The following is a 24,548-nucleotide window of genomic DNA, read 5'->3' as shown; positions in this document are numbered from 1 at the left end:
TGGCGGCAACAAAACGAAACTCCTGCAATTATAAGGCAGAACACTCCCCGCCTGGCGTCTATTAGATGCCACTACTTATAAAACATACAGAACTGTGGAATCAATAACACTCAGTCCTCCTTAAGTAAGAGGAGTACGACCTCTGAGATGGGTCTGAAGAACTTTTTGACCGTCCCTTGAACAGTGGCCTTCACCTCCATCTTTCGCACCCTGTCGTCTTTGCTGGGGAAGACAGAGGTGACATGACCCATAGGCCCACTCATTGCGGGATACTTGGCTTTCTTTCAGTAAGACGACGTCACCTTCTCGGAGACTCCGACGAGCCTCGTTCCACTTCCGCCGGCTTTGCAAAGTGGGAAGGTACTCGGTGCGCCAGCGGCTCCAGAACTTACTGGCCAAGGCTTGTACTCTTCTCCACTGGCTCTTCAGGAGGTCTTTGTCAGTGAAGTCTCCAGGAGTGGGTACACAGCCCTTCTGTGTGAGTAACATGTTTGGAGTCAAAAGGAATGGTGAATCTGGATCGGAAGAAACAGGAACAAGGGGCCTCGCATTAATGATTGCTGACACTTCAGCCATGAAGGTGCACAGCACTTTGTGCGTCAGCTGAGGTGGTCTGTTCTGTCGCAGCATTGAGTCCAGAATGCGCCGCGACACTCCAATCATGCGCTCCCACGCACCACCCATGTGTGAAGCATGCGGAGGATTAAATTCCCATGTGCAACCTTGCTGGCTTAGGTATGTCAGGATGCTTGGCCTTTGGTTGTGTTCGTTCCCTAACTCTAGCTGAGCTTTCTGCATGTGACGCATTGGTGTAAGACAGATCCAATCAACCGTTTGCCGCTGACAATCCACAAGCCGGCTGCTCGAATGGCTCCCTCAGTGAACTGGCGGCCCTGGTGTTCTGTCAGTTCATGGTGGTGTCTTGTGAGCAATGTTGTGATGTGGCTTTGATGTGGCAGGACAACAGGACTCCTTTCTTGCAAGCTCAGTTCTGCATGAGTCAGCCGTCCTCCAATTCTGATGAGGCCGTCATTCAAAACTGGATTCAGTTTCCACAGTGAACTGGTCTTGGTAATGGTTCTTTTTTCAGCAAGTGCTCTGTACTCCTCAGAGTACGCCTGAACTTGAACTGACCTGATGATAATGTTCTCAGCTGCAGCCAACTCGTCTGGGGAACGAGGCTTCCTGCATCAGTGCCAACCTCTGCATTTGTTTGACGAGCTGCCAGGATCGGACGTGAGAGCGAGCCACATGGATTAAGAAAGCTATGGCTCTAACGAGCGATCGCCATGTTGAAAAGCGTTCAAAGCGCTCACAGGTAAGTAGGCTCTCTTGGGTGTGAGTCATTAAGCTGATCACATGAGGACGGACCTCCACATCTAGATCTGGGCTGACGAGCTTGAATGATTCTTGTGCCGTATGGTCAGCTTGGTCAGGTTTGTGTAAGAAAGCTGGCCCGGTAAACCACATTGTATTGGAGAGCTGGGAGGCAGGCACTGACCTGGTGGCGAGGTCAGCTGGATTCAGCTCTGTGGGCACATAGTGCCACTGGTCAGGGCATGTTGATTGTCTTATTCGCTGAACTCTTGTGTACATATATGAAGAATCTCTTTGACTCATTGGAGATGTAACCGAGCACAACTTTGCTGTCACAGTAGAATTTCACTGCATCAAGCTTGAAATCTATCTCATCCAGGATGAGATCCGCCATCTCCACCGCTAATACTGCAGCGCATAACTCCAGGCGTGGTATGGTGGGCTCTGGTCGGGGTGTCAACTTCGCCTTTCCCAGGACAAATCCCACGTTGCTTTGGCCCTCATCATCCAGGGATCTCAGGTAGGCTACCACGCCAATAGCTTTCTCGGACGCATCTGAGAATACACACAACTCGGTGCGTTTGGATTTGGAGAGTGTGTCTGGTGAGTAGGTGCGTGGGATATGAAGATTTTTTAGATTTTTGAGAGACTTTCTCCATGTCTCCCATTCTGTTAACCTGCCTTCGGGGAGTGGAGAGTCCCAATCGCTCGTGTCTGTGCAAAGTTCTCGTAGTAGGGCTCTTCCCTGAATAGTCACGGGCGCCACCATGCCGAGAGGGTCAAAGAGCGAGTTGACCGTTGACAGCACTCCACGGCATGTAAATGGCTTGTCACCTACAGACACTGCAAAGGTGAAGGTGTCAGATTTAATTTCCCAATGTAAACCAAGGCTTAGCTGGGCTGGCATGGTTTCGTTGCTGAGGTCTAAGTCTTTAATGCCCTTGGCGAGATCTTCAGCTGGAAAGGCCTTCATCACTGCTACACTGTTTGAGGCAATTTTGTGCAGCCTCAGGTTGGACTGTGCTAATGAAGCTTGAGTTTGCTTCAGCAGGTTGATGGCTTCTGCTTCTGAAGGTAAGGATATGAGGCCATCATCAACATAAAAATGTCTCTCCCCAAACTGTCTCGTGTCTTTTCCATGCTCGTGTTCTCCCTCTTTGGCTGCACTTCTGAGCACATAGATGGAGACTGCAGGGGAGGGGCTGTTACCAAAAACGTGGACCCGCATCCTGTATTCAGTGATGTCCTTTGACATGTTGTTGTCGCGATACCAGAAGAACCTCAGATAGTTCCTATGGTCCTCTCTCACCGCAAAGCAATAGAACATCTGTTGGATGTCTGCGGTTACTGCTACGAGCTCTTTCCTAAAGCGAATCAGCACGCCAAGGAGGGTGTTGTTTAGGTCTGGACCCGTGAGCAGAACGTTGTTGAGTGAGATGCCACAGTGCTGAGCACTGGAGTCGAAAACTACTCTTATTTGACTAGGTTTCTGGGGGTGATAAACTCCAAAAATCTGGAGATACCAGCACGCTTCTCCTTCTTTGAGTGGAGGTGCTAATTCAGCATGGTTACTCTCGAAAACCTTTTCCATGAAGGCAATGAACTGTTCCTTCATTTCAGGCTTTCTATCTAATGTGCGCCGCAGTGATGCGAGGTGTGACAGTGCCCGATCGCGATTGTTAGGCAGAAGAAGCCGGGGTACCTTGAAGGGGAGAGGCGCAACCCAGCTGTTCGCCTCATCTTTGTGAAATTCTTTCTCCATAATATTCATGAAAGCTTAGTCTTCGAAGGAGAGAGCACCTTTGTTGTCATCTTTTGTCTTTTCAAACACGGTGTGCCCCAGTTTGTCGACAGCTCTGGTGTCAGCCGAGCACCCCCATGCTGTGTGAGAAAAATCACCTTGTTGCTCCCCGCCGTAGCTCGCTCTCTCTTTCAGGTGGATGTGACTTGGGCAGGGAGTGAGGAAAGAGGGTCGTCTGCTTTCTAGCACGTTGGTCTTAAAGGTACTTACGTTGGGCTTGTGAGCTTGGCCTAGGCACACTTCTCCCACGTGCACCCAGCCTAAGTCGAGTCTTTGGGCAAAGGGTGCATCGTGTGGTCCGTTAACTTGCTCTCTCACCTTATGCACCCTCACCACGTCTCTCCCGAGCAGGAGGAGAATCTGGGCCTTTGGATCCAATGCTGGGACGCGTGATGCTATGGGCTTTAGGTGGGCATGGTGAAGTGCTGTCTCAGGCGTTGGTATCTCCAATCGGTTGTTCAGGATTTCACTGCACTCTATCAGTGGCGGTAAGTCTATGCTCACCCCTTCACTCACTGCCTCGGCACAGAACCCATCTGCTTTCCTTCCTGCCATCTCCAAGAGTCCAGCACAGGTTCTCAGTGAGTAAGGGACTGGGCTACTCTCGACGCCAAATATGTCGAAAAAGTCTGACCGTGCGAGTGACCGGTTACTTTGGTCATCGAGTATTGTGCACATGTTAACTGAGCGGTCGCGCTGTCCTTGTGGGTAGACTCTTACAAGGCATATTTTGGAACACGATCGTCCTGTGAGGCCTTGGCCACACACCTCAGTGCATATGGAGCTCACCGTTGGTGCAGTGGTAAGGGTTCCCTTTCTCTCGTCTCCGGGCTCAGAGTCTTTGACGGTTGGCTTTTCCGTTGTGGCGGTAGGACCTGGGTGCATAGCTGTGCTGTGGCGGTCACTCTCACTCCCTGCATCTCAACGCTATCCTACAGTCTCTTGCAGTGTGGGAAACGGAGGCGCAACACCTAAAACATATCCCATTATTATCTTTGAGGTAGGCTCTGCGTTCATCTATGGTCTTGTTTCTGAAGCCTCTACATTTTGCAAGCGGATGAGGCTTATGATGGATGGGGCAGTGTTTTCCGGGATCGTCTTCATTCTTTGCTGCATCTATGCTGATGTCGGTCTTTGCAGTGACATCCGTCTTATGCACAGATATAGGCATTCTTGTGCCTACGTACTTTGACATGGGCTTCTCATACTTTGAGGGTCCACTACAGTAGCTGGACAGGGCAAAGCTTCAATCATTTCTAATTCTGGCCTCTCTGCAGATAAAGTTCACAAAGAAGGAAAATGGGGGAAACCACATGTGGTTGTCTTCTTTGAATTTTGAGCCTACGTTGATCCATTTTTCTTGGAGAGGGTGGGGCAACTTCTCCACTATTGGGTTGATGCTGCGAGCAGTATCTAAATAGGAGAGCCCGGGTAAGTATCCGTCTGTTTTGGCTGCCAGTAACTCCATTAAAAGGTCTCCAAGTTCTCTAAGCTTAAGGTAGTCTCTGTTACCTATTTTAGGAAAGTTTTCCAGCTTACTGAAGAGGGCTTTCTCTGTCACCTCAGGAGCGCAGTAACACTCCCTGAGTCTTGCCCAGACCATTCTAAGGGCTGTGCTTGGGTCGTTTGTGTACAGAAACCAGATCCTACGGGCATGTTCTGACGATTCTTTGCCCAGCCATGATGACAATAAATCCATCTCCTCACTAGCACTCAGGCTCAAGCCGCCAGTGGCATTAAGGAAGGATGACTGCCATGCTCTAAAACTCTCTGGCTTGTCGTCAAATTTTGTGAGACCTGTCCTTACAAGTTCTCTACGTGCCAAATATTGGGCAATGCCTGTCATATTAGGAGTCTGTGCATGGGTTGCCAGAGTATGATCGCATCGGAAGGGCTGCGATTGGATGGGAGACTGCCATGCCGGATGACCTGTTCTAGCCTTTAAAAAGGGTTCGTTTTTGATGTGTGGAATTTTGGCATGAGTACCTTCCAAGTGGTTGGGAGCAGCGGATTGAGGCACAGGTTTCTTCGGGAGCGCTGCAAACTCTCCTTCGTGTGACCAGTCGTCAATAACAAGGAAGGAGTCGTCATCAGTGTAGCGTGAATGATCCACCTGAGTGACCTCCTGTTGGGCTGGTGATGGCGATTCCGTGTTCTCGTGCAACGGTTCAAAGTTTGGGAAGGAGGAGATGTCTGTGCGTATCCTAGCCTGCTCCTGGACATAGTCGCTTGTCCGCCTCTCAGTGCTTTGAGGTGATGCAGGACGAGCAATGCTGCGGTGCTCTCCCACCTCTTCTTCTAGTGCCGCTTCCCATATCTCCGCCTCAGCAGTAGCGGCAGCTGCTTCTTTCTCAATGCGTAGTGCCTCCAGCGTGGCGTCCAATGTAGCAGCCTCTGCTTGTAGTCGGACCTTCTCTTTCTTCAATGTAGCAGCCTCTGCTTGTAGTTGGACCTTCTCTTTCTTCACAGCCAGTTCCTGTTTAGCAAAGGTCACGCGAGCCTGTGCCGCTTTAGCTTTAGCCCAGGCTCTAGCTGCTGCTACACTGGCTGTTGATGATCTAGATGAGCGTGTACTTCTTGAGCTGGTCACAGATCTCTGCTCGTCTTGGAAGCTCTTGCCGTCCATGGTTGCACCGTGCTGCACTGCGAATGTTGCTTGTTGCGCCAGCTGATGGCTTGCCTTTTTACTGTACTGTCCTCCCTACGTGTATGTGTCTGTACGCAGTTAGACAGCCAGCCAAACTCCTTTCAATAACGACATGGGAGTCAGGATGTAGCGTCCAAGCTCCGGTGTTTAATAATGCCACACTTGCATGAGGTCAATGAAACAATACAAATCAGTTGCATTGGGTTGGAGTAAAACTGAGAAAGAAAAAAGAAATGCACCTTGTTACATACATGAGATATAACTAACATCTAAACATGAATATGTAATGAAACCATTCAACTCTCAGCCAATGCTTTCGAAGGCGTAACATGCTGATGTGACCTCTTTGTTTGCTATCACTATACTACTTCCTGTTGAGTGACCCTACTGGCCATTTCCATTTACTGCCACCTACTAGCGGCAACAAAACGAAACTCCTGCAATTATAAGGCAGAACAGTTAGGCTGCTTAGTCAATGCTTCCTGTTCCTGAGTATGCAGTTATATGGCCTGCCCAAGATGAAAAGAGAATCATTTTCTGAGTTTGCACTAAAATTGACAGGCAGAATATCGTGATTGGCACATGTCCAGAATTCCGATGTGCATTCCCTGCAGGTGAGGCTCCACATTGGGAGCATGAACTTCCAAAACTACTCCTAAGTCTTTAAATGAAGTGTCATTACCAAACAGAACATCTATCAGAATAGTTGTAGAGGTTAGAGTCATGTGATCATGGGCTACTGAGGTGATGCTCAACAAACCTCGTCAGTTTACTTTGTATTTGGACAAATAATTTTGTTACACAAGTTATTCTCAATTTTATGATATGCATTGCATTAACCCAGTACAATCACCTATTTATATTAATACAGAATTAAGCAGGTGTTCCAGCAAACGTTTTGTCTCTCCGCAAACAAGAATGTAAAAAACAATTACAAACAAGTAGCTAAATTAATCAGTATTTATTTCCCAAGAGAATTTAATGTTTTTAATAACATGCATTGATAGAGATGAGCATATGAGCATATTTTAATGTTTATGTAGTTCTCATGTAAATTAAACTTATTAACTGAAATAATAACTGAACTACAGCCTGCAATGACAGATGATCAATATGTGTGTAAAAATCACTGAATGAGTTTCAGCAACTGCCCTTTGAATCATAACTCCATTGGTCCCAATACTTCAGCAGCTGTCGATTTGGTCAACCACTCCCTCACCTCCATCTTTCATGCCCTAGTCCCCAGCAAAAAAAATAACACTCTCCCATTCTAGTCGCTCCCCCTGGTACGGTCCCCAAATTCACTCCTTCAAGTCTAAGGAGAAAAGACTTGAGCATATTTGGTGCACAACTGGTTTAGCCATCTATCACCAGATTTGTCTGGACTATGTCAAGTGCTACTGGGTCTCAGTCTGCTCTGCCATTCAAAGATGAGCTAAGTTTCTGACCCTATATTCTCTCCATCACAAAGGCCGTCCCTACCTCAGCCCATGTGGTATAAACTAGTACCAAAACATCAACATTGTCAAAAATATGAATAAGAATAGCATTATGTAGTTTAATCTGCTGAATTATTTCCAGTTTACTCAGTTATTATTCCTTTGTTAAGCCTGGATGGATTTGTATTTCCTCCTCCATCCTTTAAAATGCTCACCTACTACACGAGCCCATCCAGTGGTGGATTGGGTAGTTTGAACGAGCCCTAATTAAATGGATCTCACATGTGGAAACAGAGATTTGGAACTTTTGCTTCTATTTTACTTAGTGTCAATATTCAGTACAGCATTAATCTGTATACTGTAAATTTTCCCCCACTCACATCAACATCTACAGTAAATACTTAATTCAGCTTTGTGAAATATTTCCCTGCACATACACATTCCCTGCTGCAGATGCTTCATGTACATGCAGAACAGTTGTACTTAAAAAAAAAAAAAAAAAAAATCAAAAGTGTACTGTAATATTAAATATAAAACTGGCATACCATACTGATAAAAGGTTATTCCTTTAGCTCGAGCACTCTTTCGTAGTTCATTTATTGCCACTAAAAGCGTTGCTGTAAAGAAAATACAACAGAATTATTTGTCAGAAATAAAATTGCATTACCCTGGAAACTTATAACTTTATGATTTATAGCAACATTGGTATGCTATAAGTAAAAAGTTAGGCAAACTGCAATAAGTTTTTTAAAAAAACAGACCATACTGAAAGAGGATGAAATGGAGAACTATAACTGAATAAACAGACAATTCAGTTTATTACTGTTGTTGGAAAACAAATTAAGAAAATAAATAGAGCTAATAGATAATTGTGAGTATTTACAAAGTAGGAATACAAGCAGTGTATTGAGATGCGATAAGCCACGAGTGCTAAACGGGAGTTGTTTAGAATGAGTACCCGAGTGGCTTTAAAAAAAATCTTGAATCTTATGGCTGCTTAAAATATTTTCTCAAAGCAACTTAAACCGCATTAATGTTTTAAATTACCATTAAATCTAAATAATCAGTTTGATTTTAGTAATATTAAATTAGAATTGGTTACAAACTAGTTACGCTCCTGATCATATTAATAAAATGCAGTTAAATAGTGAACAAAGGGAGTGTCCAGCAGAACCAGAATAAAACCTCAGGATAGAACTTAAAAGTTTCACAAAAAAGCCCGAGTGTGTGTGCATGCATGCGAACATAGTTCTATTGAAAAAGGTGGATCAACAACAGAAAAACTGCGAGGAAAATTTATCCTGTTAATGTATCATCATAGATGAAAATGATTGGAGAAAACAAAATGGCAGTGTTCCAAGTGAGTTCATGTGTGCTCCTACCTCCTTCAGATACTAATGAACCAGCCAGGATAAAATATGCCTGAAAAACATAAATTGAACATTAAACAAAATGCTAAAAACATTACTGCATTTAAGCATGTCCAAATATTCCAAAACCCTTCTATTTTATTAATCCTTTAACATATTCAATTCAAAACCACTCTTTAAACTTAAAAAAAAAATCAGCAGCCAATAGAAACATAGAAGATAAAATAATCCAGTTGTAAAGCACTTTGGTTTAGTCAACATATTGCATCAAGGATACTAGAATGCAAACTCATCATCATTTTCAACGTGGAGAGTTTGTGGTGGAGTACCATGGGGACCTCATTGAATTTACAGTCGCAAAGAATTGAGAGGCTTTATGCTAACTTTAGGTTTTAAGTGAGTTTCTGTTAGCAACGTCCAGTTAGTAAAAGGGATACCAGACAGACAGTATTTGCTGATAAGAGATTCAACAGAGGCAACAAAAGTCTTTGTTAGCTCTAGCCTTGAAAAGGCATCTGCCATAGGAGTGTGAATCAAGTTATAGGAGTTATTCTTTTTGAAACGGAAGTCCAGCTAATTGGATGAGGTAATACTTAAAAACATGCGAATTCTCACATAGCTAGAGTGAAAGGTGTAAAAAGATGGGTGTTGGAATAGATACTCCAGAATTTGAAAAGGCTTGGCCAGCCGATCCCCTTGAGCGCGAAACCTGTAACGTGGTGAATTCTCCGGTCTTGTACTGTAAGTGTCTCAAGCATATGTATAATCATTATTCGTAATAGTGATCATTGTATATGTGTAATTGTTGGTAGTAATAGTTATCATTGTATGCTTAATTCCTTTGAAAGCCAATAAATGCCATTAAACCTGATTAGCTTGTGAAATAACTTATATATTTATAAGATAGAACATCTATTCCCTAACAATCACTACCATTACTCATACATGTCCCAAATCACAGGTGGACTATCAGGAAAAATGCGGAGAAAGGCAAGGCATTTTGTACTTCCCTACACCGAGGCAGGAAGGGGGAAAAATGATTTGGTGACAAATCAACTTGTGCCACTATTGCATATTCGTTGGAGCACAACAACGACAGAGGTCTCAAAGCTGTTTGCCTCCTCCCATCAATTCAAATAGAATGATGCTTAGTACAGGAAGACCTATTGGATGGATGGGAAAAGGGCATAAAGGGAGGGGAAAAGCTAAAATCAATAGCCAACTGTCAGCTGTGTGTTTGCTGAACACCAAAATCAGTTAGTGGTATCTGTACACAATTGTAGGAGACATGTATCATCTGGAAAGCTCTCTGCCAACTGAGAATGCAGCAGCACACAGTAGTAATTTTTTTCTGGTATCAAGATCAGCCTCCAACCTGGAACAAAGCACCAACTCCTTTAAAGTCAATGGAGCTGCTCCGCGATGCACACAAGCCACCTTGTAACTTAAGTCACAAGAGTGTAAAATATCAGCCTCCATGAAGGTAAAAAATCAAGTACTGTATATTTAGTACAATGTACTGAACATTAGAATGTACTCTAAATGGAAAGTAACAATTCTCTCCAACCTTCCTTCTCTTTGAAACACATTTCACAAATGGGCAGCTTTGGAGATTAGAATTCAGTTGATCCACTCTGCTCATCAGCATTTTGATTCAGACTCTAATTTTTAACACTGTCAAGGAGTGTAGTAAAGCATATATTGACCAAGGTCAACTGGTTACTGTGATAACTGATAACTTGCTTCATGGTCAGGCTGGCACAGAAAGGCAGAACATTAGCACTTTAAAACTTGTTCCCAATTAAAACTAAAGTGCTAGTGAGTGCAGAATCTGGCTGGGAAAGTCTTTGGAGGCATTGTAACACAGGCAGTTTAGCAGTCTTATTCTGGCAGCACTGAAATTCTAGTCAACCAAAAGGGTCCTGGTTCAGGCTACTGTACTTGGATTAGAAAATGATTGGATTATACAAAGAGAAGGGTTTGGTGTACTAAAATACAATTATTTGGCAGTTTCAATAGGGAGCACATTTGTAGTTTTCTCACTGAATCTGTTCCACAATTCATTTCTGAAGCATTTGTTAAGTACAGAACTTACCCATGTTAATGATTCTATATGATGAGGATGTAAAAGTCCAATAATTCCATGGTACCAGGAGAGCCCTGCACCCATCATGAAAATTCCAACTCCACTAATGAGGGATGCAATGTAGCGCATATTTGTAAATCCATACCTTAATTTTAAAAAAAAATCAGAAAACTAAATGCAAAGATGACCATACGAACTGCATCAGTTTTATAGATGGGGAATTAGCATTTATTTCAAATCTAAAATTAAAGTTAATCCATGATATCAAAAACATTTTAAATAATGGCAACTACTGCAATTTTTATAAACTTCTATTTTTATATCTGTAACAAACTCTGCTGCAGAGACTGGCAGTGATAAATCATGGATATTTCCCCTATTTTCATCCCATTAAAAGCACCAGAAAAGACAGCAATTGTTTGTTTTCCAGTTTACAGTACTATTAAAAAAACAAAATTAGATTTTCCTTACGGATGGCCAGGATCTGGGGTCCTTGAAGATTGACTGATACCCACTGCTAGTAAAAACTGTAGAAAACACATCTTTGTGTCAATTTTAGGGTAGAATAGTGTTAGAAATAATTAACAAAAAAAATGATCAATCAACAATACCTCCAGTAATTCTACTCATTTTTACATAAAAGTACCTAAAGATATTGGCCAGGATTTTGCAGTCAGCGGTGAACGAACGGCGCTTGTCGTTCATTATACTTACCCACAGACTTTGTGGGCTTTTGCACCGCAACTTCCGGTTATTAGAAATCCAAAACAGCACACCGCCCTCTACAGGAGAACTAGGTCCTGTGTGAACAGGCCATGCAACTGTCTATCTCCTTAATCAATCAGATTGCAGAATCCTTACTGAGACACACAGGGGGGTGTAATTTTAACTTTGGTGAGCGCATGGAATTGAGTGATGAGGTTAAATTGGGAAAAATTCCGAGCATGTTGGGAAGCCAGCTCCAACTCACCAACTTCCACTTTATACCTGGATCACGTTCTTCTCCCAACCCCACAGTGCTCTCTGTGCTCTTTACCCCACCCCCACCTCCGGTGCCCGCCCCCTCGCTCTCTTCCACCCCCCCCCCCGCCATCCGGTGCCCCCCTCGCTCTCTCCCCCCCTACCCCTCCAGTTCCCCCCCTTGCTCTCTTCCCCCCTACCCCTCCGGTTCCCCCCTCGCTCTCTTCCCCCCCCTCCGGTTCCCCCCTCGCTCTCTTTCCCCCCCTCCGGTTCCCGCCTCGCTCTCTTCCGCCCCCCTCGCTCTCCACCCCTCTCTCCCTCTCCGGTTCCCCCTCCCGCTCTCTCACCCGGTTCCCCCCTTCCAGTTCCCCCTCCCCCTCCCCCCTCGCGCCCCCCCCTCGTGCCCCCCCTCCCACCTCGCACCCCCCCCGCACCTCCCCTCCTCCCCCTCGCGCTCCTTCTCCCCTCGCGCCCCCCCCTCCCCCCTCGCGCTCTCTCCCCCTCCGCGCGCTCCCTCCACCCCGCCCTCCGCGCGCTCCCTCTCCCCCGCTCCGCGCGCTCCCTCTCCCCCCCCCGCGCGCTCCCTCTCCCCCCCCCCCGCGCGCGCTCCCTCCCACCCACCCCCCGCGCGCTCCCTCTTCCCCCCCCCCGCGCGCTCCCTCTTCCCCCCCCCCCGCGCGCTCCCTCTCCCCCCTCCCTCTCCACCCCCCTCCGCGCGCTCCCTCTCCGCCCCCCCCCCATCCGCGCGCTCCCTCTCTCCCCCCGCGCGCTCCCTCTCCCCCCCTCCGCGCGCTCCCTCTCCCTACCACCCCCCCCACGCGCGCTCCCTCTCCCCCCCCTCCGCGCGCTCCCTCTCCGCCTCCCCCCCTCCGCGCGCTCCCTCTCCCCCCCCCCCCGCGCGCTCCCTCTACCCCCCCCCCGCGCGCTCCCTCTCCCCCCCTCCGCGCGCTCCCTCTCCCCCCCTCCGCGCGCTCCCTCTCCGCACCCCCCCCTCCGCGCGCTCCCTCTCCCCCCCCGCGCGCTCCCTCTCCCCCCCCTCCGCGCGCTCCCTCTCCCCCTCCGCGCGCTCCCTCTCCCCCCCCCCGCGCGCTCCCTCTCCCCCCCCCCCCCGCGCGCTCCCTCTCCCCCCGCCCCCCGCGCCTCTCCTCTCCCCCCTCCCCGCGCTCCCTCTCCCCCCCACTCCGCGCGCTCCCTCTCCCCCCCTCTCCGCACCCCCCCCTCCGCGCGCTCCCTCTCCCCCCCCGCGCGCTCCCTCTCCCCCCCCCCCGCGCGCTCCCTCTCCCCCCCCGCGCGCTCCCTCTCCCCCCCCCCCGCGCGCTCCCTCTCCCCCCGCTCCGCGCGCTCCCTCTCCCCCCCCCCTCCCCGCGCTCCCTCTCCCCCCTCCCCGCGCTCCCTCTCCCCCCACTCCGCGCGCTCCCTCTCCCCCCCCCACTCCGCGTGCTCCCTCTCCCCCCCCCCGCGCGCTCCCTCTACCCCCCCCGCGCGCTCCCTCTCCCCCCCTCCGCGCGCTCCCTCTCCGCACCCCCCCCTCCGCGCGCTCCCTCTCCCCCCCCTCCGCGCGCTCCCTCTCCCCCCCCTCCGCGCGCTCCCTCTCCCCCCCCCTCCGCGCGCTCCCTCTCCCCCCCCCGCGCGCTCCCTCTCCCCCCCCCCCGCGCGCTCCCTCTCCCCCCGCGCCCCCTCTCCCCCGCCCCCCGCGCTCCCTCTCCCCCCTCCCCGCGCTCCCTCTCCCCCCCACTCCGCGCGCTCCCTCTCCCCCCCCCGCGCTCCCTCTCCCCCCCCGCGCGCTCCCTCTCCCCCCCCCCCCCCGCGCGCTCCCTCTCCCCCCGCGCCGCGCGCTCCCTCTCCCCCCGCCCCCGCGCTCCCTCTCCCCCCTCCCCGCGCTCCCTCTCCCCCCCCCTCCGCGCGCTCCCTCTCCCCCCCCCTCCGCGCGCTCCCTCTCCCCCCCCCTCCGCGCGCTCCCTCTCCCCCCCCCCCGCGCGCTCCCTCTCCCCCCCCCCCGCGCGCTCCCTCTCCCCCCGCGCCCCCTCTCCCCCGCCCCCCGCGCTCCCTCTCCCCCCTCCCCGCGCTCCCTCTCCCCCCCACTCCGCGCGCTCCCTCTCCCCCCCCCGCGCTCCCTCTCCCCCCCCCGCGCTCCCTCTCCCCCCCCGCGCGCTCCCTCTCCCCCCCCCCCCCCCGCGCGCTCCCTCTCCCCCCGCGCCGCGCGCTCCCTCTCCCCCCGCCCCCCGCGCTCCCTCTCCCCCCTCCCCGCGCTCCCTCTCCCCCCCACTCCGCGCGCTCCCTCTCCCCCCCCACTCCGCGCGCTCCCTCTCCCCCCCCACTCCGCGCGCTCCCTCTCCCCCCCCGCGCGCTCCCTCTCCCCCCCCGCGCGCTCCCTCTCCCCCCCCGCGCGCTCCCTCTCCCCCCGCGCCGCGCGCTCCCTCTCCCCCCTCCCCGCGCTCCCTCTCCCCCCCACTCCGCGCGCTCCCTCTCCCCCCCCCGCGCTCCCTCTCCCCCCCCGCGCGCTCCCTCTCCCCCCCCGCGCGCTCCCTCTCCCCCCCGCGCGCTCCCTCTCCCCCCCCGCGCGCTCCCTCTCCCCCCCCCGCGCGCTCCCTCTCCCCCCCCCGCGCGCTCCCTCTCCCCCCCCCCGCGCGCTCCCTCTCCCCCCCCCTCCGATGCCTCCGCTCTCCCCCCCCCTCCGATGCCTCCGCTCTCCCCCCCCCTCCGATGCCTCCGCTCTCCCCCCCCCTCCGATGCCTCCGCTCTCCCCCCCCCTCCGATGCCTCCGCTCTCCCCCCCCCTCCGATGCCTCCGCTCTCCCCCCCCCTCCGATGCCTCCGCTCTCCCCCCCCCTCCGATGCCTCCGCTCTCCCTCCCCCTCCGATGCCTCCGCTCTCTCCCCCCCTCCGATGCCTCCGCTCTCTCCCCCCCTCCGATGCCTCCGCTCTCTCCCCCCCTCCGATGCCTCCGCTCTCTCCCCCCCTCCGATGCCTCCGCTCTCTCCCCCCCTCCGATGCCTCCGCTCTCTCCCCCCCTCCGATGCCTCCGCTCTCTCCCCCCCTCCGATGCCTCCGCTCTCTCCCCCCCTCCGATGCCTCCGCTCTCTCCCCCCCTCCGATGCCTCCGCTCTCTCCCCCCCTCCGATGCCTCCGCTCTCTCCCCCCCTCCGATGCCTCCGCTCTCTCCCCCCCTCCGATGCCTCCGCTCTCTCCCCCCCTCCGATGCCTCCGCTCTCTCCCCCCCTCCGATGCCTCCGCTCTCTCCCCCCCTCCGATGCCTCCGCTCTCTCCCCCCCTCCGATGCCTCCGCTCTCTCCCCCCCTCCGATGCCTCCGCTCTCTCCCCCCCTCCGATGCCTCCGCTCTCTCCCCCCCTCCGATGCCTCCGCTCTCTCCCCCCCTCCGATGCCTCCGCTCTCTCCCCCCCTCCGATGCCTCCGCTCTCTCCCCCCCTCCGATGCCTCCGCTCTCTCCCCCCCTCCGATGCCTCCGCTCTCTCCCCCCCTCCGATGCCTCCGCTCTCTCCCCCCCTCCGATGCCTCCGCTCTCTCCCCCCCTCCGATGCCTCCGCTCTCTCCCCCCCTCCGATGCCTCCGCTCTCTCCCCCCCTCCGATGCCTCCGCTCTCTCCCCCCCTCCGATGCCTCCGCTCTCTCCCCCCCTCCGATGCCTCCGCTCTCTCCCCCCCTCCGATGCCTCCGCTCTCTCCCCCCCTCCGATGCCTCCGCTCTCTCCCCCCCTCCGATGCCTCCGCTCTCTCCCCCCCTCCGATGCCTCCGCTCTCTCCCCCCCTCCGATGCCTCCGCTCTCTCCCCCCCTCCGATGCCTCCGCTCTCTCCCCCCCTCCGATGCCTCCGCTCTCTCCCCCCCTCCGATGCCTCCGCTCTCTCCCCCCCTCCGATGCCTCCGCTCTCTCCCCCCCTCCGATGCCTCCGCTCTCTCCCCCCCTCCGATGCCTCCGCTCTCTCCCCCCCTCCGATGCCTCCGCTCTCTCCCCCCCTCCGATGCCTCCGCTCTCTCCCCCCCTCCGATGCCTCCGCTCTCTCCCCCCCTCCGATGCCTCCGCTCTCTCCCCCCCTCCGATGCCTCCGCTCTCTCCCCCCCTCCGATGCCTCCGCTCTCTCCCCCCCTCCGATGCCTCCGCTCTCTCCCCCCCTCCGATGCCTCCGCTCTCTCCCCCCCTCCGATGCCTCCGCTCTCTCCCCCCCTCCGATGCCTCCGCTCTCTCCCCCCCTCCGATGCCTCCGCTCTCTCCCCCCCTCCGATGCCTCCGCTCTCTCCCCCCCTCCGATGCCTCCGCTCTCTCCCCCCCTCCGATGCCTCCGCTCTCTCCCCCCCTCCGATGCCTCCGCTCTCTCCCCCCCTCCGATGCCTCCGCTCTCTCCCCCCCTCCGATGCCTCCGCTCTCTCCCCCCCTCCGATGCCTCCGCTCTCTCCCCCCCTCCGATGCCTCCGCTCTCTCCCCCCCTCCGATGCCTCCGCTCTCTCCCCCCCTCCGATGCCTCCGCTCTCTCCCCCCCTCCGATGCCTCCGCTCTCTCCCCCCCTCCGATGCCTCCGCTCTCTCCCCCCCTCCGATGCCTCCGCTCTCTCCCCCCCTCCGATGCCTCTCTCCCCCCCTCCGATGCCTCTCTCCCCCCCTCCGATGCCTCTCTCCCCCCCCTCCGATGCCTCTCTCCCCCCCCTCCGATCCCTTCTCGCTCTCTCCCCCCCTCCGATCCCTTCTCGCTCTCTCCCCCCCTCCGATCCCTTCTCGCTCTCTCCCCCACCTCCGATCCCTTCTCTCTCTCTCCCCCACTCACATTTTCTCCCCATTCCGATTCCCTCTTGCTCTCCCCTTTCGATCTTCTTGTTTCCCACCGGCCAGCACAGATCCAGAACTCCCACAGAGCTGAAGAAAGCGTGGCCCACGCTGCCCTGCAGCTGCGACTGTGGGGTGCTGCGCATGCACGGCCTCTGTGACAGCGCGCATGCGCAGAAGGGGATCGGGTGCACATGTGCAAGGGGCGGGGCCGACCACGCGCATGCGCAGAAGGACTCAATAATGTTCGAGCAGTTTGTCTAGTTTACTAGGCCTCGGGAAACCTGGCAGCTGAAGCAAGGCGAGGACGGCTTCAGGAAGAAGGCAAGTGCTTTTATAGCACTGTTCGTGGGCCAGGAGGAGCAGGAGTGCTTTTCCCCGGCCCCCCAATTCGGATCTACCTGGTGCTGTGGCTGCTCCAGAGTGCTCCCCGCCCAACTGGAAGCCAAGTCTGTCAATCAGGCCGACTTCCGGTCAGAGAACCTGTCAGGGCCAAAGGACGCATACACAGGGAAACCCAAACTTCCAGGTTTCCCATCTGAAAATCTCTGCCTGGGGCCCTACCCCATCTAACCCGCCCCAGTAAATATCCAGGCCAAAGAGTCTAAACCAGGAAGGGGAAGTTAGAATAGTTTATTCAATGTCAAATCATGTACATAAAGCAAAATAAAGAGGGGGGGAAAAAAAGATGGGATTAAGTGAGAGATAAAAGAGACAGAAAGAAAAGTAAAAGAAATTTACTTTTTTAAAAATAATTTCCAACAATAATTAAAATCTGAAGGAATGAGACACCACGCTTGTAAAAGTTAATTTTCAGTGCCAGAGGGGTTGTTTGGCAGTAATTAAGACTTATTATGGAGTTAAAAATTCACTTACGCTCGAATAGGCAAGCCCTAACTTTTTCCGGTGTGTTCAGTGGGTATATATCACGCAAGTACTGCAAATTCATGGCTTTCCCTGTATGCGAATGCTGAGTCTCTCTGCGAGATACTTTATAGCCAAGCTTCTGCAGGAGCAGGGAAACTCGGACAGCCCCTTCCTGATTTCCGTGTTTAACTGCGCATGTGCAGACGCCGAAAGCTGCTGTCCAATAATTTTTTTTTATATATAAACGGCGAGGCCATGCTCACCGTTATTTCTAGTTCTACTGCTGCAGTTTAATTTAATTACCCCAGGTTAACTTTTTATTTACCCATTACAATCTCATATACCTCTATGAGATCACCTCTCAGACACTTCGGGCTGGATTTCCCGGGTCCCACCCGCACGGTGCAGGGGGGAAACCCAGGAGTTCCAGGCCCGGGGAGGGGCAGGCTGCTGATAGGTGAGCTTGGGGGGTCGTGAGGAAGCAATCCTGCTCTTCCCGGCCCACAAGGATTGCTCTCCGAGGCCGAGGCCACCTCCTTGCAGCCACCGGGACTCCCAGAGTCCCGGCCGCCTGCATCAGGCTTCATTATCATATTTAAATTGCCAACCCGCCTCTTGGCAGCCAGCCTCCCCACTCCCCAAACCACCACGTCCCGTCAGAATAAAAAAAGTGAAAATGGGCGGGTTTTACATTTGTACAACTTTCCCCAATCTTTCCTCATAACTCAGGCCCTTGACACTGGGGATCAGTCTAGTAGCTCTTTATTTTGATCCCAATGAGATGCTGTTTACCTGCCCCATCTCTCCCCAAGGATAGTTATTATTTAGTCGCTTGATAATTTGACAATCATGGGTTTGAGCCCTCACATCAGGAACCCTTCACAACATAAAATGTTTGAATGCATTGCCACAATCCTCTTGAGCACAGCACCGAGTTAATCACACACCAATGCATTAAAAGCCAGCGTCTTCCAGGTTTGAGGAGGGTTGGGAGATCGAGATATTTTGTGGCGACGAGGGTGTCCGAATCAGACAAAAAGGAGCTGTTCAGTAGACTGAAGGTCAGATCAGTCGGTGAAGGAGCTGGGCGAGTTTTTTTTGTAACACAGAAAGGGCGAGGGGTTGCAGGCAGGAAGTGAAATGTGGCTGTTGTGACAGATGAAGGAATCACATATTACACAAAATATTTCTGACAAGACCATAAGACTGGTGAATTAAGCAAAGCATAAAATAATCAACTGGAAAGCAGAAAGACACAGACTGCACTCACTTATTAGAAAGAAACTTCACTCTATGGCCACAGTATATATTACGGTTGCACAGTTACATCAGATATAGCAGTCATAAAAAATATTGGATAGATAGATAATGACCAACAGTATCTACTGGTTATAAATTGTAAAGTGTGTGATAACATGTCCATTGTAAAATATATTATGTTTTGGGTGTATGGCTCCAATGCAGGACCAGAAAGTAAACATGGATCGTGCCTGAAAGCCAAAGTTATAAAAGAAAATACAGGTGCAAATGGGTAAATTGTAGATATCTCCTGAGCACTAGAAAAATTTAATCTCCAATTTGAAAATCATAAAACACCACATTTCACTTGGTGTTTTGATTTAAGAACAAGAGAATTTGATCTTAAACAGTTATGTACCCAATATGGTCTAAAAGTGTTGCCCTTAAACTGTATTTCCTCTTACTAAGTTGATATTAAGTTGAATGTATAATACACTGTATAATGAAGATTTTCTTCATCTGTCAAATTTGCAAACATGGAACTACAACAAATACATTTTGCTTTAGAACAAGCCATTGGTAGTTGACAACATGAGCATAGCTAAGCCATACTTTGTTCCACAATAAACAGACCAGATTCTGACGGGCTAAGATCCCAGTTGCAAATTTAACTTCTAATCTACACCTACACCAATAACTAAGTCTTTGTAAAATAAAGGATTCTTTGGACCAAAATAATGGCTACTCCAAAAAGCTTCAAAATAAATAGGTCCTCAAGGGTCTAAACATCTTGTCAGAAATATTAACTCAGCAAGGGCATAAGTTTATACTTTACCAAGGGCATAAGTTTATACTTTACCAAGGGCATAAGTTTATACTTTACCAAGGGCATAAAAGTTTCTCTGCATTGAGCAAATTGTTACTGTGCATGGCTCCTCAGGCCAAGCAAATTCTAAACTTAATACAAACAGAAAATACTGCAGATGCTGGAAATCTGAAATAAAAACAGAAAATGCTGGAGATACTCAGCAGGTCAGGCAGCATCTGTGAAGAGAGAAACAGAGTTAACGTTTCAGGTCGATGACCTTTCGTCAGAACTGGAAAAAAGCAAGAAATGGAACAGATTTTTAAGCAAGTGTAGGAGCTGGGAAAGGGGGCAGAGGGGATGAAAGAACAAAAGGAAAGGTCTGTGATAGGATAGAAGGCAGGGGAGGTTAAAAGACCTTAAGAGACATTCGTGGCCAAAGGAGATGGTAATGGGACAGGTTAAGAAACAAAAGATGACTCTAGATGAAGTTTAAATTGCGCTGGCAGAATGAAAGACAGCTGCCATGTGGGAGAGAAGAAGACACAAACAAAAAGTGTCGGGAAAAAAAATGATAGGGGCCGAGGCTATGATCTGAAATTGTTGAACTCTATGTTGAGTCCAGAAGGCTGTAAAGTGCCGAATCGAAAGATGAGGTGCTGTTCCTCGAGCTTACATTGAGCTTCAGTGGAACAATATAAGAGGCCGAGAACGGTGAGGTCTGAGTGGGAGTTGAGTGGAGAATTAAAGTGACAGGCGACCGGAAGCTCGGGGTCTGCCTTACGGACTGAACGAAGGTGTTCTGCAAAGCGGTCACCCAATCTGCGTTTGGTCTCCCCAATGTAGAAGAGACCGCATCGTGAGCAGTGAATACAGTATACTAAATTGCAAGAAGTACAAGTAAATCGCTGTTTCACCTGGAAGGGGTGTTTGGGGCCCTGGACAGTGGGAAGGGGGGAGGTATAAGGGCATGTGTTGCATCTCCTACGCTTGCACGGGAAGTTGCCGGGCAAAAGGGAAAGGGTGTTGGGGGTGATAGAGGAGTGGACCAGGGTATCACATAGAAGATAGGAGCAGGAGTAGGCCACTCGAGCCTGCTCCGCCATTCAATGAGATCATGGCTGATTATCCAAATTCAGTACTCTGTCCCTGCTTTCTCCCCATATCCCTTGATCCCTTTAGCCTTAAGAAATATATCCAACTCCTTCTTGAATATATTTAATGAATTGGCCTCCACTGCCTTCTGTGGTAGAGAATTCCACAGGTTCACCACTCTCTGGGTGAAGAAATTCCTCATCTCTGTCCTAAATGGCCTACCCCTTATCCTTAAGACTGTGACCCCTGGTTCTGGACTCCCCGACCTTCCTGCATCTAGTCCTGTTAGAATTTTATAAGTTTCAATGAGATCCCCCCTCATTCTTCTAAACTTCAGTGAATATAAGCCCAATCGACACAATCGCTCCTCATACGTCATTCCTGCCATCCCAGGTATCAGCCTGGTGAATCTTCGCTGCACCCCCTCCATGGCAAGAACATCCTTCCTCAGATAAGGCGACCAAAACTGAACACAATATTCAAGATGTGGTCTCACCAAGGCCCTGCACAACTGCAAGACATCCTTGTTCCTGTACTCAAACCCTCTCGCTACGAAGGCCAACATACCATTTACCTTCTTAACCGCCTGCTGCACCTGCATGCTTACCTTCAGCGACTGGTGCACAAGGACACCCAGGACTCGTTGCACTTCCCCTTCTCCCAATCTATTGCCATTCAGAGAATACTCTGCCTTCCTGTTTTTGACGCCAAAGTGGATAACCTCGCATTTATCCACGTTATATTGCATCTGCCATGCTTCTTCCCAATCACCCAACCTGTCCAAATCATACTGGAGTTTCTCGGCATCCTCCTCACAGTACACACGCCCACCCAGCTTTGTGTCGTCTGCAAACTTGGAGATATTACATCTAGTTCCCTCGTCTAGATCATTAATATATATTGTGAATAGCTGGGGTCCAAGGACCGATCCCTGCGGTACCCCACTAGTCACGGAGGGAGCAGTCCCTTCGGAATGCTGAATGGGGAGGTGAGGGGAAGATGTGTTTGGTGATTGTGGTAAACCGCTGTTATTGCATATTGTTACCTCTGGTTGGCGCTGTGTACCAATGCATGCCTCAGCTGGCTCCGCCCACATGACCAGGTATAAAGGTGGGTGTTTCGGCAACCCACTTCCTTCTTGGAACCAGTCGTCCACGAGAGGCATGCTCTGTTCTTTAGTTAATAAAAGCCTTTTCATTACCTTCCTAATTCATCGCCTTTTATGGAGTAATTGATAAGCGTATCAATTTTATTAACTAAAATTAAAATGGCGACACCTGAGCAGCAACAACAGCAACAACAACAGCTGGCGTTGCTGCGAGCCCTCAGACCAGCATGCCTGGACCTCGACCCTCAAGCAGCGGGTTCATCGACCAATTTCGAACACTGGCTGAGCTGCTTTGAATCCTTCCTAGAAGCCTCCGCCGTGACATCGGAGGAGAACAAACTAAAAGTTTTGACCGCCCAGGTGAGCCCTCAAGTATATACACTCATCCGGGACGCTGCTACGTACACGGCGGCCCTCGAACTACTAAAAGGGCAATACACGCGCCCAGTGAACACGATTTACGCCAGACACCTCTTGGGATCCCGCAGGCAGCAACCGGGGGAATCGGTAGAGGCATTTTTACGGGCGTTACAGACACTCTGCAGGTACTGCGACTGTAATGAGGTAACGGCTGCGGGGCACGCGGAGGGACTTACCTGTGATGCCTTCGTTAGGGGCCTCCAGTCCGACTACTCCCGGCAGAGACTGCTCGAAAGCAAGGAGCTCGACCTGAAGACGGCCGATGCGGCCCACCGAAACCTCGAAGCATACTCACGTAACGGCGCCGCGCCATGGCCATCGCGACCTTGGGACATGGGACCGCCGCCCCCGGTACCAACTGCTGCAGCGATGTCCCGAAATCAACTGGGACCGCCGCCCCCGGTACCAACGGCAGCGATGCCCCGTAACCAGGCCCAAAAATGCTATTTCTGTGGCCAGTTAAAACACCCTAGAGCGCACTGCCCGGCTAAGACCGCTACCTGCTCGGGCTGCGGGAAGAAAGGCCATTACGCCAATGCCTGCAGGGGGAAAACCACGAACGCCAGCAGCGCCGCGTGCGAACCGTGGGGGCAGCCATCTTATCCGCCATTTTGTGCACCTCCGGCCGCATGGCCGCCGCCATTTTGTCCGCCGCACTCAACTGCCATTTTGTCTCCGGACTCGACCACCGTCTCGTCGGACGACCATATCGACTCACTAAGCCATACACTGGCCTCCGTTACGCTGGATCAAGCCCTCCCTCATCATCTGTCCAGGTCCATGATGGACATCACGGTAAACGGCCGCGCCACCACTTGCCTATTTGACAGCGGGAGCACAGAGAGTTTTATTCACCCCGACACGGTACGTAGCCACTCCCTCACGGTCCTGCCAACGCGCCATCGGATTTCTATGGCGTCTAAGTCCCATTCAATGGACGTCGGCGGCTACTGTGTGGTGACCCTTTCAGTTAGGGGCACAGAATATAAAAATTTTAAACTTCTAGTCCTGCCCCGTCTTTGCGCTGCCGTGCTGCTAGGGTTGGATTTTCAGTGCCACCTTAAAAGTGTCACATTAGCATACGGTGGACCCCTCCCCCCACTCACAGTCTGCAACCAACACCTTTTAAATCGCCCGCTGCACACCACTTGCAGCCTTTCCACACTCAAAGTCCCCCCCCCTCCCTTGTTCGCTAACTTCACCCACGACTGTAAACCCATCGCTACCAAGAGCAGGCGGTACAGCGCCGGGGACAGAGCTTTTATTAGCTCTGAGGTGGAGCGGCTCTTGAAGGAGGGCATTATCGAAGGGAGCACCAGCCCCTGGCGAGCCCAGGTTGTAGTCGTTAAAACCACCGATAAACGCCACCTGGTCATTGACTACAGCCAAACCATAAACCGGTACACTCAGCTGGACGCATACCCCCTTCCTCGCATATCTGATATGGTCAATCAGATTGCGCAATACAAAGTATTCTCCACCATTGACCTTAAGTCAGCATACCACCAACTCCCCATCCGCCATGAGGACCGCCAGTATACTGCCTTCGAGGCGAACGGCCGCCTCTACCACTTCCTTAGGGTTCCCTTCGGCGTCACCAACGGGGTTTCGGTCTTCCAAAGGGAGATGGACCGGATGGTTGACCAGAACGCGCTGCAGGCCACCTTCCCCTATCTGGATAACGTCACCATCTGTGGCCACGACCAGCAGGACCATTACGTTAATCTAGAAAAATTCCTCCGTACGGCCCAACGGCTGAACCGAACGTACAATAAAGAGAAATGTATGTTTCGCACCAAGCGCCTTGCCAGTCTCGGCTGCGTAGTGGAGAACGGAGTCATCGGGCCCGACCCCGACAGAATGCGCCCCCTTATGGAGCTCCCCCTCCCCCACTGCCAAAAAGCACTGAAGAGATGCCTGGGGTTTTTCTCTTACTATGCCCAGTGGGTGCCCCACTATGCGGACAAAGCCAGACCCCTCATCAAATCCACCTCCTTCCCCGACACCAGAGGCGTGTGCAGCCTTCACTCTTATCAGGAGCGATATTGCGAAGGCCACAATGCACGCAGTGGATGAGTCCATCCCCTTCCAAGTGGAGAGCGATGCATCCGACTTCGCCCTAGCTGCGACCCTTAACCAGGCGGGGAGACCCGTGGCCTTTTTCTCAAGGACCCTCCAGGGCCCCCGAGACTCGACACTCCTCTGTCGAAAAGGAGGCCCAGGCTATTGTGGAAGCGGTGCGTCACTGGAGGCATTACCTGGCCGGAAAACGGTTTACCCTTCTCACTGACCAGCGTTCAGTTGCTTTTATGTTTAATAATAAGCAGAGGGGCAAAATCAAGAACGACAAGATCTTGAGGTGGAGAATCGAACTCTCCACCTACAATTACGATATCTTGTACCGGCCCGGGAAACTCAATGAGCCCCCAGATGCCCTATCACGTGGTACATGCGCCAACGCGCAGGTTGATAGACTGCAGTCCCTCCACAATGACCTCTGCCACCCGGGGGTCACCAGGTTCTTCCATTTCATCAAATCCCGTAACCTGCCCTACTCCATCGGAGGAGGTCAGGACCATGACCAGGAACTGCCAAATCTGTGCCGAGTGCAAACCGCATTT

General features: G+C 52.2%; 1 protein-coding gene across 8 annotated transcripts in view; it reads right to left on the bottom strand.

The window, feature by feature from the left end:
• slc30a9 (solute carrier family 30 member 9) overlaps positions 1-24,548 on the bottom strand; it is a 181,666-nt gene that overhangs the window by 53,651 nt on the left and 103,467 nt on the right. For all 8 annotated transcript variants that reach the window (XR_015073915.1, XR_015073921.1, XM_085969322.1 and 5 more), the window contains 4 exons: positions 11,132-11,187; positions 10,670-10,805; positions 8,587-8,626; positions 7,750-7,821 (listed from right to left, as the gene is read on the bottom strand). Coding sequence is in view for 6 of the 8 variants with exons in the window: in XM_085969322.1 (XP_085825448.1) it covers positions 7,750-7,821; positions 8,587-8,626; positions 10,670-10,805; positions 11,132-11,187 (304 nt within the window). In the remaining 2 variants the exon portion in view is untranslated. The remainder of the gene's footprint in view (positions 1-7,749; positions 7,822-8,586; positions 8,627-10,669; positions 10,806-11,131; positions 11,188-24,548) is intronic.

The sequence above is a fragment of the Somniosus microcephalus genome, chromosome 2 (assembly GCF_052327205.1).
Source record: "Somniosus microcephalus isolate GS21.2 chromosome 2, FLI_Smic_1.0, whole genome shotgun sequence".
NCBI classification, from domain to species: Eukaryota; Metazoa; Chordata; class Chondrichthyes; order Squaliformes; family Somniosidae; genus Somniosus; species Somniosus microcephalus.
Note: the sequence above shows the minus strand (reverse complement) of the source record. Positions and strands in the feature narration are given on the sequence as shown.